The sequence below is a fragment of the Suricata suricatta genome, chromosome 2 (assembly GCF_006229205.1).
Source record: "Suricata suricatta isolate VVHF042 chromosome 2, meerkat_22Aug2017_6uvM2_HiC, whole genome shotgun sequence".
In the NCBI taxonomy this organism is placed as follows: Eukaryota; Metazoa; Chordata; class Mammalia; order Carnivora; family Herpestidae; genus Suricata; species Suricata suricatta.
This window is the reverse complement of record NC_043701.1, coordinates 65,221,499-65,239,950: the sequence shown is the minus strand read 5'-3', so window position 1 is coordinate 65,239,950 and position 18,452 is coordinate 65,221,499. Positions and strand designations below refer to the sequence as shown.

At 39.7% G+C, this 18,452-nt stretch overlaps 1 protein-coding gene across 1 annotated transcript in view; it reads left to right on the top strand.

The window, feature by feature from the left end:
- Positions 1–19: 19 nt before the first annotated feature.
- Positions 20–18,452, top strand: part of GSAP (gamma-secretase activating protein) — an 80,114-nt gene continuing 61,681 nt past the window's right edge. Inside the window, exons 1-5 of the mRNA XM_029918810.1 lie at positions 20–217; positions 10,463–10,539; positions 11,589–11,645; positions 14,054–14,123; positions 14,445–14,498. Of these exons, the coding sequence (XP_029774670.1) occupies positions 109–217; positions 10,463–10,539; positions 11,589–11,645; positions 14,054–14,123; positions 14,445–14,498 (367 nt within the window). The 5' untranslated portion in view covers positions 20–108. The remainder of the gene's footprint in view (positions 218–10,462; positions 10,540–11,588; positions 11,646–14,053; positions 14,124–14,444; positions 14,499–18,452) is intronic.

Genomic DNA, 18,452 nt, shown 5'->3' with positions numbered 1-18,452 from the left:
GAAGGAGGGGCGAGTTCCCGGGGGAGAGGAGCGGGGTGGCGAGCGGAGTGCAGGGCCGGGAATGCCCGCGGCGCGGGGCCGCAACAGCCCGCTGGCCGCGTCCGGGCGATGGCTCTCCGTCTGGTCTCCGATTTCGACCTCCGGAAGGACGTGCTACCGTGGCTGCGGGCTCAGCGGGCGACGTCAGCGGCCGCCGGGGCCGGAGGCGGCGGCCCAGGTGCTGGAGGCGAGCGTCCGGGCGGGGGGCACTTGGGGGCCGGGGAGGGGTGGAGTCCCAGTTGTTCCTACCTGGAGGCCTCTCAGGACAGGAGGGGGCCGGGGCGTTGACCAGAAGGGGAGCTACCTGCAGCCCCTGCCAACCTAGGAGGGTTAGTGCGGAAGGGGTGAGCTTCCCTCTTTCGAGTCTGGGCTTTGCCACCCTCACGCCGGCCGCTGGTGCAGGTCGGAGGGGCAGCCCCGGGCACGGTCGCGGCTGGTCTGCACTGCTTATTGTAGTGAGTCCTCCAGCTTCTGGCTCACTTGTTGCCTAGTCATTCACCCTTAATAGAAAGGCCGAGGACACTAGTGGTACCTCAGCATCACCTCATCAGGGCAGGGCGTGGAGGAGCATCATCCTCGGGTCCTAGGCTGCAGGGAGTGGGGCAGGGTCCTCTGCGTCCTTTCATTCGCCTCTCTCCAGCATGGGACGGTTCATCACCGTTGCAGGAGCTCTGCCAAGACTGGGGGCTCCTGGAAGTTCTTGCCTTATTAGAAAAGATGAATCAAGGCCACCAAGAAAGCCACCATAAAAATGCTTAACAGTTGCACAGTTTGTCTCCACATTGGTGAGACGTGTTTCTGCGTGAAGGGGACGTGCAGCTTCAGACGTGAAGCGCCAGAGGGCAGGGGTCTGCTTTCAGGCTGCGAGCAGTGAATTCGCGCCTCCCGTTTTCCAAAGAAGCACCAAGCCCTTCGCCACCAGCCCAGAGCACACCACCTGTGTGAGTTAGCAAGAGGAGTGTGAGACGGTGACAGTCAGGTTTGCTGTCTAACTTCCTCAGGGTGAATGAGGACACTTCCTTCCCAATTGAGGCTTTGATTTTCCTCGGTCAGAAAAATCTTTTGTTTTGGTTTTGATGAGAGAGAGAAAAGTGCCTTTTGAGCCTTTCCAGCATTGATCAGTCAAAACTTTTGAAAAGGTGAACTCTGATTTCTCAGATTGTTTTTTTTAAAAGAAGTTTGCTATAAATAATGATCCATCCTCAAGGCCTAACTTCAGCTTCAAAGCTATGATATCCCAGATCCCATCTTGTACACAGGAACTTTTCACTTCAGTGTGTTTGCCCCTGTCCGTGTTTTTCCTTAAACACTATAGACTGCTGGAGGGTGTTGTTTCAGAATGGTTATCCTCATATTTCCAGTTTCTTTCTACGTAACTCTGGTGAAAATTTTCTCTCCCTGCCTTCTATCTTCACACTGTGGCTTTAAAAGAATTATTTGTAGGGTAACTTGTCTTGGCCTGTTGGTTGTTAGTTTTTTTTTTTTAAATATAGTTTTTATTTATTTTTGAGACAGACCATAAGTGGGAGAGGGGCAGAGAGAGAGAGGGAGACACAGAATCTAAAACAGGCTCCAGGCACTGAGCTGTCAGTACAGAACCTGATGTGGGGCTCAGACCTGACACAGGGCTCAAACCCACAAACTGTGAGATCATGACCTGAGCCAAAGTCTGACACTTAACTGACTGAGCCACCCAGGTGCCCCAGTTGGTTGTTAGTTTCAAATAAGGAGTCATTTTCATGTAGCTCAAGGCTTGAGTTTGTTGTAGTGTCATTATTAGTAAAGTTTTGCTTTTTTGGGGTGGGGGGAAGGTCTCCTAAAGAGTTTTGGAAACTTTAACTTTTTAAAATAAAACAGGCAGCTCCAAGTCTGCTTTCAACCACAAAGTAGTTTGTTCTCTGAGCCTTCACCTCCTATAGCTAAATGGCAGATATCTGCAAATGAGAAGTTAGGCGAAGTGTGAAAAGCCACAGTCTTGTGTTTCAGTAATGTGTGTTGTGACTGAAAAGCATATGTGAGCCAGTTAGGCTTTAGCTTCCTGTGCCTCTCACTCGTCTGTGAAGAGATAGAAACTTGTGTATTGACATTTCGCTAAACAGATGAACTTGGGCTCTCAGGAGGCAAACCTACTAGAAATACCAGCTTTTTCTGATATTGGTAGTGTTTCACACTTGCAGAGCACCTTGGGAAGATTATTAGCCCTGTTATGCTAAGAGAATTGTTACTTCTAATGGACACCAGTGGGTGGTAGCTCAAAGAAACACAGTTAATTCCTCTTCCATAATTTGTAGCACTGGCAGGCAAACCTAGGATTCTGTTTTATTTCTAGCATGGCTATTACTCCACACATTTGACAAGTTATTTTCCTTTCAAAGTCTCGACTCTTCAAATGTAAATTATAAGTAATTACACCATTGTAATGTCTCTTCCCTACACACTTGCTTTCTAGATTTGAAGCCTTAATATTTTTACATCAACAAATACAATAGAAGATTTCTTAGCGGTGCTAAGTAATGCTCTCTAAGTATGACCTATTCCTGGCAAAGTAGCCAGGGAGCTGGGCTAAGTTAGCCATGGAAATTAAGTGCCTGTGGGATAGTATTTTAGTCAACCAGGGGTTACAGAGTAGGAGACCAGATTTAGTTACTCCATCCACTCTTGGTTCTGGGTTGAACTTTGGGAAAACAGTCTCTCCTGAAATAAATAGAAAAAATATTTATTTTAAAAATTAAAACAGGGGTGCCTGGGTGGCTCGGTCAGTTAAGCCTCCAACTTCAGCTCAGGTCAGATCTCAGGTTCGTGGGTTCGAGACCCACGTCGGGCTCTGTGCTGACAGCTCAGAGCCTGGAGCCTGCTTCCGGTTCTGTGTCTCCTCCTCTCTCTGACCCTCCCCCTCTCATGCTCTTTCTCTGTCTGTGTCAAAAATAAATAAAATATTTAAAAAAGTGTTTTAAATAAATAAAAATTAAAACAATTATACAAAATATTTTAGCACATGTAAGCTATAAATAACAAAAACAAAACCGTGTACCCACCTTAAAAATAGAATAATATCAAGACTTTAGAAGGCTCTTGTGTCTCTCTATCTGATTCTGTTTCTCTTTCCTTCATCTCTTGGAGGTAACAACCATTTAAACTTTGATCTTATTTATAGTTTTAATCTATATATATAGATCTCCCTATGCAAAATATAATTTCATTTTGCTTGTTTGTGAATTTTAAATGAAAGAATATTATATGTATTCTCTTTTGCTCTTTTTCTGCAGTATTCACATTGACTGCTATAGGTCATTATTTTCACTGTTGTATAGTATTCCACTGTGGGACTATACAATAGTATGGTGGACATGAAGTTGCCCTGCTTAAACCTTCCTTTCAAGGAAGGGCTTGTTCCAGGTGCTGTGGGTGGTCAGCAGATAATCCTCAGCTGTCATCCCCTTCAGGGATTGTCTCCACAGAAGGCTCCTCACCCAATGTCAGGACATGTTGGGTGTGGCCCACTTCTAGTTAGGGATTGAGGTGGGGTATAATGGTCTGACCATTTTGGCTCAACCCAGGATAACTTTGACAATACATTTCAGTTTGAGAGCTTCTCCTATGGGGAATTCTGAGGTCACCTGAGGCTACTGTAGCTTGTGCTTTCCCTCACTTTGTGGACCTACCTCCTTCCTCTTCCTCCTACAGGTGTTAATCCCACCTCCCTAGCTCACTGATAAATATTCTAGATACGAATCTGTCTCAGGGTGCTTCCTAGCTTTGCTTTTGCTTTTTCTATTGGTGACATTTGGGAAGTTTCTGGGGTTAGCAATTACCATCCGTGCTTTTACTCACTTTCTTATGCATGTCTCCGGGTCCACACATGCAAAGTTTTCTCCAAGATGGACAGTTGCTAAGTCACAGGCTATGTGCATCTTCATTTTTCCTGGGTAGTGCCAGATTGTTTTCCAAAGTAGTTGTTCTTATTAACAACTCCATTTGTAGTATAGAAATGTTTTTGGTACTCTTGATATTTCCAGATTTGTAATTTTTTATCAGATTGGTGATAAAACGTTCTTTCATTGTGGTCTGAGGTTGAGCATCTTTCTATATTTATCAACCATTCAAGTTTACCTTTTATGAGATGTCTGTTTATCCTGTCCATTTTTCTATTGTGTTTTTTTTTTGCATACTTTTTTAAGAGTTATTTATTCTGGTTTATAATCTTTTGTTCATCATATATTTTGCAAATATTTTCTCTCACCCTTTTTCTTGTTTCAGTTTGTAATGGGGTGCCATTGATAATTGAGGGTTTTTAGCTTTAATGTAGTCTAATTTATGAGTCTTTTCCTTTTTGGTTTGTGCCTTTTGGGATATTGTAAAGAAATCTTCTATTTAGAAGTCTTGAAAAATTTTTAAATCAACTTCTAAAAGTTTTGCTCTTTGCATTTTGTTTTCTAATCCACCTGGAATTTATTTTTGTACGTGATACGATATAGGAATCTGACAGAGGGACACAAGAGCCTTCAAAAGCTTGATATTGTTATATTTTTAAGCTGGGTAGTGGGTAAATGGTTTTGTTTTATTTATAGCTTACATGTGTTAAAATGTTCTTTTGTAAATTGTCTTGGTTTTCTATATTTATCGTGCTAGTGACACTAACCAAAGAAACCTACCTCTTCTTATTGACAGCAAAGCCACTTCCGTGACATATCAAGTTTCCACATATGTATGGGTCTCCCTTCCTGGATTCTTAATTTTGTTCCTTTTGTCAACTTAAGATGAAGCCATTTTTTTAAATGTTTTTTATTTATTTTTGAGAGACAGAGAGAGAGAGTACAAGGGTCAGAGAGAGAGGGAGGTACAGAATCCGAAGCAGGCTCCAGGCTCTGAGCTAGCTGTCAGCCCAGAGCCTGACACTGGGCTCGAACCCACAAATCGTGAGATCATGACCTGAGACGAACCCAGACGCTCAACTGAGTTGCCCCAAGATGAAGACATCTTAATAACTATCTAATAACTGTCTTTATGAAAAGTCTTGACACCTGGTGGAATTAACCCCCTCACCTTGGCAATCTTAAGGGTCATCTGGGCTATCCGAAGTCCTGTGACCTCTTATATACATAATTTGGAATCCGCTTATCAGATTTCACCAAAACATCTGTTGGAATTCTGATCTGAGTTGCACTGAATCTGTATATCAGCTTTGGGAGGATTGGCATCTTTACAATATTAAATCTTCCAACTATGAACCAAGTATAATTTCCTATTTATTTAGATACTTTTTATGATCTTAATAAGTCTTTGAATTCTCCATGAAAGTTCTGTACACTTTTTGCTAGATTTATTTCTAGCATGTTGTTATTTTATGTTGCTTTTATAAATGGCACACCTAATAATCACATGTTCTACCTATTGTTGGTATTTGGCAATACAACAGATTTTAGGTATTAATTTTTTATCCAGTGCTTAATCCCCTCTTGCCATGTCTCACTTTCAAGAAACTAAGAAAGTGTATGTGGTATGCATATTTCCAAAGGTTTCAATGTCCTCTGTGTTTAAGACCAGAAAGAATGTAGGTTTCCTCACCTATATTTTCTTGTCTGCTTTGATTAGTCTTAGGTCTTATACCCCAGATTGATTCCTCTTTCCCAGGGAAGTGATATATTTTACCAGATTACTGACTCAAGAATAATGCCTTTTTGTTCTCCTATATACCCCCAGATAGGTGTAGGGGCCGGAGGGCTGGCTTAGCCACATTGTTTTTATTTATTGTTCCAGTATTCTCTTGATTTTTGTCTCAACGCAGCTGGGAACAAAATTTACACATTTGGCAAACATCCGCCTGTAAAGGGAAATCACTTGTGTTTGACAAAGAAGAGTTTGCAATGCACAAGAGTATCCAACGAACCAGCTTTGATTTCACATGAGCTGTGACTTGCCAACACCTTTACTATTGAGGTACTCTGCTTTACTTTAGTAGATTTACTTATGCAAGTACCTACATTTTTTCTTCATGAGCTCTGAGGACACTGAACTGTAAAATTAAACCACATTTCCTCATTTGAATTGCTAAACTTCCTTTTCTGGACTTTCCAGTGATGAATTACTGTGAGAAGAGTCAGAATGAATAAGCAAAGAGGTTATTGACTACATCTTTTTTAAAAGGGTGTGTCTAAACCATGAGCAACAAATCCGGGGAGGAAGGGCTGATGGGTTAATAGTGTGTAGTGAGACACTGGTCTCTCTATTTCCAACATTGCCAAATTTGTCTAATTCAAATGTCCCTGAGATGAGAGCCATGTATTTAATTATGGGATTATTTTAAGACTGCAGTTATTGCTACCTAACAGATTGGCAAAGGCATTGTTTTTATTATTTTCAACTCTATCATGGTTACATTATAAGCTGGTCCTAGTTATGTTATTTAATGAATATTGTTTAATATATAATACAAAAATGTGACTCAGTGATTCTCAATCCTGGCTGGACATTAGAATCAGATGGGGAATTTAAGCACACATACCAGCCCAATAAAGTCAGGGTATTTCAGGTAGGGCTTGGGCATCCATTTTCTTTTAAAAGCTCCCCTAAACAGGGGCACCTGGGTGGCTCAGTCATTTAAGAGTCCGACTTTGTCTCAGGTCATGATCTCACAGTCCATGGGTTTTGGGCCCCTCATCGGGTTCTGTGCTGACAGCTCAGATTCTGTGTCTCCCTCTCTCTCTGCCCTTCCCCTGCTCATGCTCTGTCTTTGTCTCTGTCACTCAAACATTTAAAAAAAATTTTTAATAAAAAAAATAAAAGCTCCACTAATCATTCTAACCAAAAGCCAGTTTAATGGAACAAGCATATATCATTTGTTGTAATCTGTAGTTGGGGATTTTTTTAAAAATTGTTTAGTGTTTTGAAAATAGATGTGCTTTTGCAAGTAAATTGAATTTTCTTAGCGAGATTTCTTGTAAAGGAGTTTCTTATCTTAGCTGAAACCTTTTAAGTGTACTTTGGAGAGGGTCTCTCCCAGCATCTTATAATCTTGAAAGAAAAAACAGTGCTTCTCAAAATATTGACACATTACATTCCAGAAGTTTGAGTCATGTGCAGGATGAAAAGAAAGTCCCTGAAATTCTCTTTCAACATCTACAAACTCTACGTTAAAGGATTTTTCAATAATTATCCATTTGCCCATTGAAAACATGATACAGAGAACTTAGTTCATTCTGTTTACCTTTTTTCTGGGTTTGAGATTAGTCTGTGCCACTTTTTTGATAGGATATTGGCCAAGTATCTGAACCTCACTGATATCTAATTGTTTCATCAGTACAGTGGGCCTGTAAAGGCTGACACAGTGCGGATGAGTTAGAAATAACTCTGTAAATTGTTAAGTGCTATTTACCGGTAAGCTATTGAATCATTTTCTTCTCCTAAGAGAGTAGGTGATTATCCTTATTTTTTAATCAGTGGGAAGTGAGTCTTGACAGCTGATTATACATTGAAAAGTGGATGTGCCCACATTAAAACACAAACAGCACTTTGCCCCCTCCCTTTACCTTGCTCTTGGAAGATCCAGGCAGCTTCTTCTGTGAGAGGTGGGAAAGAGAGATGCCAGCATGATTCCTACATATTCTATGAAACCTGTCTTTTGGAATGTTTCCTGCCCCCAGCTCCAGTACCGGGCGCCAGGTCACCAATTGTCCTATATGTTTGTCTGTTTCCTTTTTAAATCAGGAATACAAACTGAAATTTGCTCTGAGTTGTAAAATATTTGGCATATGTTTTGTCTGAATTTTGGAACATGTCATAATCAACACAATATTTTAACATCTAAAACTATTCATATGTGGGGAAAATGAGTCAAGTTTAAACAATTTAATTTTGAGGAAATTAGAGAAATGTGCATTTGTCTTCAATTAATGATGATAATTATCAAAGCTGTATCTACTAATGATTAAAGCCCTTAATTGTAGGGGTGACTGGGTGGCTCAGTCGGTTAAGCGTCCAGCTTCAGTTCAGGTCATGATCTTGCAGTTCAGCCGGGCTCTCTGCTAAAAGCTCAGAGCCTGGAGCTTGCTTCAGATTCTGTGTATCCCTCTCTCTCTGCCCCTCCCCTGCTCATGCCCGGTCTCTCTCTCAAAAATAAACATAAAAAAAGTTTTAAATCCCTTAATTGTAGAATTGAGAAGAATATTACTAAAATTTTTACCAAAATGTGATGGTCATTTAAGTTACAAATTAAATGTTTTGTGTAAAGAACCTTTCTATCTTGCATCAAAATATAGCTTTCATGCAGAAAAGTACACAGGTCAACAGTGTACCGCTCAGTTAATTTTCACAAAAATGAAACACATCCTGGTAACTAGCACTCAGAGCAGGAAAGAGACACTAATAGGACTGCAAAGGTCTCCTACGTGCTCCTTTCCAGCAGTCACCTAGCACCATACATTCATTTTGCCTGTTTTTGAAACTTGTGTATAAATTAAGTCATATAGTTTGTACCTTTCCTGGGAAGGGGAAGGATCTGGGCTTCTTTTGCTTAGTTATTTATGTTGTACATTATAATAAGTTATGAATGCTGTACAATAGCCCATTGTTTGGATATCCCACAATTTATTCATTCTTTGCTTGATGGATATTTCCAGCTTGGGCTATTATGAACCATAGTGCTGTAGAAATTACATGTGTCATTTGCGGAAATAAGTGTGTATTTCTGTTGCGATATATATACAAGTACAGTTGCTGAGCCACGTATGTTCAGCCTCAGTAGCTACTGGGTTTTCCAATTTCTATTCCTGTTAGCAGTGTATGAGTTTCACTTGCTTCACATTTCTTGGCATCATGTAATATGAAAACATAATTAGTTAAGGACTTGTATTGTACTCTTTAGGATAAGTAATAAGAGTAAAAATATATAACTAACAAATTAATGAATAGGAGAATGAAATCAAGTTTTTTATTAATCCAGAAGAAGGCAGGAAAAGAGTAAAACAATTGAGTAAAAGAGTAAAATAATTGAGTCACATAGAAAATATATACTAGTATCCTTGATACAAACCCAGTCTATCAGTGATTAAATATAAATGAACCAAATTCTCTAAAGGATATTGCTTGTAAGACACGTATTTTAGATATAAAGACACAGGAAGATTCATAATAGATTAAAAAAAGCTTTGTAAACACTAATCAAAAGCTGACATTGCTATCCTGTAATTGAAGTAACCTTAAAAGCAAAAAGAATGTATTCACAATAAAGGACATTTTATGGTGAATAAAAGGGTTATTAGTCCAGCTCCTGTTTAAAAAGCTATGTGTGATTTTTCAGGCACAACCATATGCAATTGCAAAGCTTAGAGGTGTCTGGGTGGCTCAGTTAGTTAAGCATCCAATTCTGAATTTCAGCATCAGGTTGTGCACTCATAGCGCAGAGCCTGCTTGAGAGTCTCTCCCTCTGTCTCACTCCTCCCCCCCAATATAAATAAATAAACTTAAAAAAAAAAAGCTTTACACAGCAGCCCTCACGGGGGGAAAGCTGCCCCTCTCCAAACCAGACTTGTTGCACAGTCGGTGCACTGCAGTTCCCGAAGGGAGTTGCAGTTGACTCAGGCCCCCTTGGGTGGCCATCATCTTATCCAGAACTGCATTTATCAAGAGCTATCAGCACAGACCTTCTTTAGGTACCTCTGCTGAAACCACCTCAGCAGGAAAAGGAGAGGAACCTTGAAGATACTTTTTGTCCACTCTGACACTTCTCCCTCTCTCTGCCCTGAGAACCCTGGGGTCCACAACACCGAAGAAGCCTTTTGTTGAGGGCTTCTTCAGCAGTGAGACAGTCCCCACCTCTCCGCTGATCTACCTGCCCCTCCCCCAGCATGTCATTACATGGGAGAAAATAAACCGGGAATTTAGTGCTTTCTCTGGTGTAGACTCCTGCTTATACTATCATAGCAAGTGAGAAAAGACTTGACTATACCTTGCTTTTTATCTTATTGCTGTAATTGACTACTGGGACACTTGGTAGCTCTACTGAGTTTCTGAAAGATTAATCCACCAAGAAACTATAACAATTCTAAATTTTTATGCCTCTAATAACAGAGCTTCAAAATACATGAAGCAGAAACTAATAGATACTTAAAATTTATTTAAGTATAACATACATACAGAAAAGTATTTAGGTTAAGAGTACACAGCTCAGTGAGTTACTGCCAAGCGAGTGTGTCAGTATACACAACACCTACGACATCCTCAGCACCTCAGAGTCCCGAGAGATACCTCCCAATCACTAGTTCTTTCCCTAGCAGTCACTAAGTAGGTTAGTTTTGCCTACTTTTAAACTCTGTATAACAGAATCATCAGCATGCACTCTTTTGTCTTTGGCTTTTCACTAATATTTGTTAGATATGTTTTTAAACATTCCCTGTTATATATTAACTTGCTATTATTATCATTTCAGGTGTTTTAGAAAATAACTATGAAAGCTTACGTATACTAAATGTTGAAAGAAATGGAAATATTATTTATACCTATAAGGTATGTGTATACCCTCTTTTTTATTATGCATGACATAGAATTTACTATTTTAACCATTTATGTTTTGTTTTTTTGACAGAATTTTATGCTATATTTTACTGAGGGGTAATGGATAAGACTTGTTGGAATTTAAATTTTAACATGATTTTTTTATTTTATAAGATTAAACAAGATGACTGAAATGTTTCTTTAAAACAAAATTATACACAACATCTGACACAGCACTCAAATTTTTTGAATAAATGAACAGTTCCATTCTTCAGAGGAACAAATGCTAAGTGAAAGATGTTTAAACCTAATTAATATGTAAAGTTTTGATCTAAGAAAATATTAATAATATTATCTGTTTAGATATCATTTGTTTTGAGGCATTATTTAACATGTTTTCAATGTTCAGTGTTCTAAGGAATGAAAATTTAACTTTACTGATAACTTTACTATAGTAAGGAAACATGAAAGAATAATTTCAGTGCCAGTTTGCTTTGCATAAATGTGTTACTGTATTTATTTATTTATTTATTTTTGCTTAAAAGTTATTTTAAGTTGGGGCACCTGACTGGCTTCATTGGTGGACCATGCAACTCTTGATCTCAGGGTTGTGAGTTTAATCCCCATGATGAGTGTAGAGACTACTAAAAAATAAAATCTCTTTTTAAAAAAGTTATTTTAAGTTGTGTCTAAGAGTATGCTGCATTTAAGAAAATTGTATGATTCAAAAAATTTTATTTATAGGAATATCATGGACTTGTGTTAACCACTCCCATCACATATATTGTGTTAAATATAAATGGAACTATAAAACGCTTTGCTCCTTTACTATGCTTAGTCCTACTAGACAGAGTCTCCTAGACTCACCAAACTGTACACTCTTAATTCATTTCACTCTTTGAACCCCTATTACTAGCTGAAACAGGTTTGGTCCCTTTCTGACATGCTACCTTTAGAGTGCTAATTGCTAATATTGATTGAATTATTGCAGGTTTAAGACTAATAACATCCTAACTTCCTAAGCAATGTTATATAATAAATATCTGATTAATTTTTTTAAGGACAAAAAGGGAAATGTCTTCTTTGGATTATATGACTGCCAGACCAGACAAAATGAGGTAAAAATCACTATAATTCATAGATTCCTCATTACTTTATTGTTTTTAGAGGTTTTTTTTCTTCTTTCTGCCTCCTTTTTCTAGAAACAGATTCTCAGTTCATTTTCTAAAATTTTTTTTGCCTTCTCTTCTCCCTTTTACCATCTCTTGGCACCATTATCTTTAAAATGGAATGACTGAATGAAGCACAAGAATTCCTGAACAAAAACATCACCCGAGGTTTCTTGGTCCTTTGAGATTTAAGCAAAATTGGCTCTAATCAATTATCCAAAATTCTGTAGGAAGTCCAATGCCTTCCTGAGATTTGTGTGTGTGCTCTCAGAAGTTTAGGATCTCACACTGACCTCTGGCTCTGTGTTCTCCTTAACCTTCACTTACTTCTTAAAGATCCAGGTATAGAACCCAGTCTCCTTTTCTTAAGTTTTTCCCAAACCACCCACACAGAGCATTGGTTGATATGACAGACTTACCTAATTGTCGGTGTAAATACAGGGAGTCTTTTTGTGCCTATGTAAAAACAACTTACCAATATTAAGGTCCTAAGAAGTCTAGAAATGTACCCAGGCACAGAAGTTTCTCCAAACACGTTGTTATGTGAAAAAAGCAAATTGCCAGAATAATACATTTCATTTATGTTTAAAAAAACTTTCAAAAAAACTATGCAATACATATGCATAAATATATATATTAAAGGCTCGTTTAAAAAGATCTGGAAGGCTACCAAGTAAATTAAAAACATGTTTCCTTTTGAAAGGGAGTTCATACTGGGTGAGCATAGCAGGGAGCGTTCACTTTTTATTTGATGGTGTCTGCGTGTTTTAAACACTGAAACTATACTCATGTTATTTTATAATTAAAAGGGTAAAACACTAAAAATTAAGTAAATAAAATAAATAAAAATTACTTATAACTTAGAATCCCTCGGAACAAGAGTCAAAGGAAACCAAAATGTCTCACATGAATTGAGAACCTTATTCACTCAAAGTCCACTTTTTCTAATCAAGCATTCAGTGACTTCTCAACATTTTTCATCAACTTTTTGCTATAGGATTCTAGTGTATTCTTGGTACTTTTTTAATCTACAAGTACTAATTATCTTCCTCGTACCCCTGTCACATGTTGTTACTCCTGGCCTGTTTTCTCCTGAGGTCCAAGACTCTTGATCTTTTTTTACCCTCTGAGTGTATTGTAACAGAGTTTGCCTAATATAACTGTGATTGTCTTCATTTCCTCCATCTGTATCTCATATGCTCCTCCTGCATGGCCATTTTCATATTCTTTAATATATAATAAGGAAATAGAATCTTGTTTGTTTCAAACAGCAAGAAAATTTTTAAAATTAAGATTAAATAAAAACAGGGGCTCCTAGGTGGCTCAGTTGGTTGAGCATGTGGCTTTGGCTGAGGTCATGATCTCACAGTTCATGGGTTCGAGTCCCACATCAGGCTCTGTGCTGACAGCTCAGAGCCTGGGACCTGTCTTTGGATTCTGTGTTTCCCTCTCTCTCTGACCCTCCCCTGTTCACATTGTCTCTCTCTCTCAAAAATAATTAAGTAAATAAAAGACATTTAAAACTTCTTTTTAAAGAATAAATAAAAACATTACTTTGCCAAGACTCTGAATATGAAGTCTTACAGGAGATGCACTTGTGATTGTCTGTTAGACATAGTTAATGATATTATGGTTAGGCAACTTGGTTAAAACTTTACTTATCTCAATAATTATAAGAGCTGACATCTGAGTGCTTATTATCAGTGGCAGACATTATAATAAGTGTTTTGAATTGTTATTCTCACTCGATCCTTCTAAGGATTTCATGAAATAGGTATTATGATTTTTATTTTACTGACAGAGATTGAATAATTTGTCCCAAGTCACACAGCTAGTAAGTGGCATAATTAGAATTTGATCCTGTGTCTAATGGGGCTCCAAGGTTTAGATGCTTAACCATTTGGTCATGTTGCCTCATGGTTAAGCTTCAGTGCCAACTATGTCCTATGATTGCAGACTTTTTTCTTAAAAAAATAATCTGAGGGGTGCCTGGGTGGCTCAGTTGGTTAAGTGTCCGACTTCATCTCAGGTCATGATCTCACAGTCCATGAGTTCAAGCCCTGCATCAGGCTCTGTGCTGACAGCTCAGAGCCTGGAGCCTGCTTCAAGTTCTGTGTCTCCCTCTCTCTCTACCCCTCTCCCGCTTGCACTCTGTCCCTCTCTGTCTCTCAAATAAATAAAAAGATTAAAAAAAAATAATCTGAAGCTTCTCAGTATGGATAAACTGGTTAATTGATGGTTCTTTTCTAAAAAGTCTTTGCCACCCTGATACTGGTTTCAGAACTAAATGGGAATTTGAATTCTATCATTGTTATTTAACATGAAACTCCAAATTAAAAATAATTTTGTTTTAATAGCATCTCTATACATTTGAAAAAGACTTGCACGTTGTCAGCTGCTCTGTCAACAGTGAGAGAACTTTGCTTGGTAAGTTGGACTCTCTTACTGCTACATGTCAAGAACCTAACTCCATTTGTTGAGTTTCAAAGTGTGGGACCTTTGTTGTACTTGACCATTCTATAGCAATGATTTTCTGGGAAGAAATGCTCCTGGAGATTAATTGTGAAGTAAAAAATCCATGGACTCTACCTATAAAAAAAAAAGACAGAGAGAATGCTTTCTGCATTACCTGTGTCATCCACTGACAGATTTTTTGAGCCCTCACTTATTTCAGGTCTAAAATGGTAAACTTTAACCAGCCAGTGCATGGATCACTTGCTAATGGATTATTTTTTCTTTTTTCATTAGCTGTAAGTTTAGTTCATTCTACCAAAGAAGGAAGAAAGAATGAGCTTCAACCAGGTATGTCATTATAGTTTTTAGTGCCTATTGAAAGATGAAGATTTATTAACTAAGTCAAATTTCAAACATCTTTACAAATAGCTTTATCTCAGAATGAAAAGACAAAGGTCGTGAAAATGTTTTTTATTTTTTTCAAGTAAACAAGGAAGTTACAAAATAGTGTAACAGTGAATAGTAGAAGTATTAAAAAGGCATTTAGTACCTGTGGACTACATAAACACTGAGAACGTACTAGAACCCTATGGTTCAGAAGCTGGGCTTTTAAAGGGTTGGTATTCCTTCAAGAATACCATTTTTTTTCTTAGCGTCTGGTGAATTATTGAGCAGTATATAATACATTATGAAGAGTCCACCAATTCTAAATAAAAGTTTCAATTTGCCAAGGCCACTTTGTAGTTTATGATGTATGTGATACTCCCCCTTCCCCTGCCTTCTTTTTAACATTCTATGTCCTTCATCTGTCCAGAACTCAGCAGAGAAGTGCCTGCCGTGGGTCAGGCACCGTGCGTGGTGCTGGGGATGCAATGTTATACAAGACGGGTGTGGCAGTTGCTGTCAAAGTGGGCTATAGAGAGTAATGGTGGGTGGGGGCCCCATGGGTCGCCTCTTCAAAGGAGGGCAGTAAGCCCAGAGGGAGCAGCTTTTCAATTTATCAAAAGAAGTATGGACCTTTATGGAAAATTTTAATTTAATTAAAAAATTTTTTTTAATGTTTATTCATTTTGAGAGACAGAGACAGAGCATGAGCACTGGAGGGGCAGAGAGAGGGAGACACAGAATCTGAAGCAGACTCCAGGCTCCGAGCTGTCAGCACAGAGCTCGGCTCGAACTCACAAACCGTGAGGTCATGACCTGAACTGAAGTTAGATGCTTACCGACTGAGCCACCCAGCGCCCCTAAGATTTTATTTTAAGTTTTGGCTCAGATATTTTTTAAAAATTCTGCTCGGGCAGTGATAACCACCTGTGGCTGATGTAGCCCATGGACTGCTACCATTTTTCAGTCTCTGGTCAAGTTCTCATTTCAATCTCGTATTCCAATCCTGCAGCGCTTCCCATCTGTTGTGTTTCTTTGGGGCTTAAGCTCCTCTTGTTAACATAGTTCTCACTGAGATATATTCTCCTGCGGTTGTGTGTGATGGAAAAACTTGATGCACCTTCCTTCCCCATGAGGCCTTATAGGCAGTCCTGGGTTCCCATAGAGTCAGCTCAGAAAGTCAAGGGAACCAGAGTCGAGTCTGGATGGGATCTTCTCAGGGACCTCAGCACAGAGTTGATGGGAGATGTTGCTGGGCAGGAGTGCACCTGGAAACCTCATCATCTGTTTTGTTCATCCTCGCCTTCCCTCCTGCCGTGTTACCCTGAGAACCACAACAGCCTCCCCGCCTCGTGAGTGCCATGTCTTTCTCTTTGCATCCTCTGCTCCTCTGAGAATGAAGCGCAAGCCTCACTTCAGAACTGATGGCACTGGACTGGCTTAAGTGAAATAGGATGTAAGATATTGGTGTCCTAACGCAAGGCATATGACCTCAATCTCCTTTACTTAAGAAGAGAAAGGCCACATCTCTTGTGTTTCTCCCAATCAGAAGCGTGGGCATCTCTACAGAACCTTGGATTAGTTCCCTGTGCCTCTCTGTTCTTTTTGGCCCTCATTCCTATTAGCCTCCGGAATTCTTTATTATGCTGGTGAACTCAGTAGAACCTATATTCTTTACATGATGTTTACCATCTGTGCCTGGTTGTCATGCAGAACAGTGGCAATTAGGTACATTACAAAATGCACTTTCAGACCAACTTTACTGTAAATTTTATTAAATTAAATCATATTTAGATATGGTTACTCAGTCTTAAAGTTTGATGCACTTCTGGTGAGATCATCTGATCACATCTTTAAAAATACCAGAACGAACATTGTTAGGTGTCATACTGGCTGGCTCATGCTTTATGCCTTCTCAGCTCTCACCTTTCATGTCAGCTGCCATATTTAGAACCAGCTCTCCCCAAATGTCATTGGACAGACCATATCTTTTTTTTTTAATTAAAAAAATTTTTCTTTTAGAAATAGTTTATTGTCAAATTGGTTTCCGTATAACACCCAGTGCTCTTCCCCACAAGTGCCCTCCTCCATCACCAACCATCTCTTTTCCTCCCTCCCCCTTCCCCTTCAACCCTTGGTTAGTTTTCAGTATTCAGTAATCTCTCAGGTTTTGCGTCCCTCTCTCTCCTCAACTCTCTTTCCCTCTTCCCCTCCCCCTGGTCCTCCATTAGGTTTCTCCTGTTCTCCTGTTAGACCTATGAGTGCAAACATATGGTATCTGGGCAGACCATATCTTAACTCCACTGCTCTACCTGCTTCTTGCTTTGTGCCCAGAGTCCTTGGGAAATTCTGCTACCTGCATGTGTGCTGCCTGGAAGCATGTCTGGAAAGGATTCCCAGTAGCATAAGCTGTGACCAACACAGGGCCAAGGAGCTGAAGGATAAATACTCTCCTTTCCATCTCTGACGTGGATCATTCTGAGGCACTCTCCATGCAGCTCAAACCCCACGATGGTCACGGGTTTGATAGTGTTCCCTATGGTGGTGGGCTCTTCTTCCTGTTTCATACTGCCCACTCCCTCAGGCAAACTCTTAAGGCTAAAGTGATGTGTCCCCTGAGATACTTAGTTTGGGTTTCCCCCCAAAGTAGAGTCTGAGGCTTGTATTTGAATGAAATTTGTTTATTTGAATGATGATGCTAGGAAATATGATTAGAGGAGTATTTAAGCAGAGATCTGAAAGAAGGGAGGGAGCAAGCACATGGCTGTGGGGAAAGCACATTTATGGCTGTAACCACAGCCAACATGAAGGTCCTGAAGCCAGATTGTACTTGGTAGATTTGCTGATCAAGGACAGTGAGGAGGTTAAAAGGGAGAAGGAAAAAAAAAAAAGGGTAGTGAGAAGGTCAATGAGACTGAATGAAAAGGGGCAAATCAGTAAGAGCTAAGGCCAGAGGAAAACAGGGCCAAGGTGCAGACAGATCATGGAGACCCTTATGAGGCCTTCGATCAGTTAAGAGTTCAGAAATGATGTGACCAGAAAGCACTGTAGAATTTATTATGTTTTACCCTTTGAACGAGTATTTTGGAAAGCCTTATTTTATCTGCCCATGAATGACCTGATAAGCCATTCAGTTATGAAATGTGGTTTGCCTGGAGGTGTTGTTTAACACTCTGTTGCTTATAATGAGATTTTTCCATTGCAAGTGAGACAAACTGTCACATCTTTTCTATGAACAATACAGGGTTCTTTGGTCCACATATTTTACAACACAGTTTTTATCAATAGTGCTTCTCTTCTTGGCTGTGGTCATGGCAGAGTTAATGTTTGTTTGGAAAAGAGTAAAAGAAGGGGTGTCTGGCAGTAGAGCACACAGCTTCTATCTCAGGGTCATGAGGTCAAAGCCAACATTGGGTGTAGAGCTTACTTGGCGGGGGTGAGTAGGGGGTGAAGATGGGGAGCGTGAGTGGCTCAGTCGGTTGAGCATTCGACTTTGGCTCAGGTCATGATCTCACTGTTCATGGGTTTGAGCCCTGCATTGCGCTCTGTGCTGTCAGCTCAGAGCCTGGAGCCTGCTTTGGATTCTGTCTCTCCCTCTCTCTCTACTCCTTCCCCACTCACACTCTGTCTGTCTCTCTCAAAAATTAAAGAGACATAAAAATAAATAAATAAATAAATTTTAGAAAAAGAAAAGGATTAAAGGGCCTAGCTTCCCCCTTCACCCTCCCCTATGGAATTGCATTTGCCCCAAGGCACAGTAGATCCTCACTGGGCAGCTGTTGGGGTGTCCACACATGTTGAGCCCCAATGCCACGGAGACTCTCATGGGTCATAATAGATAGTTATAGATAGTTGAGTGCTGCATCGTTATAGAAAGTTAAGTGCTGCGATGCTCTGTGGAGCTGTGCTTTGGTTCAA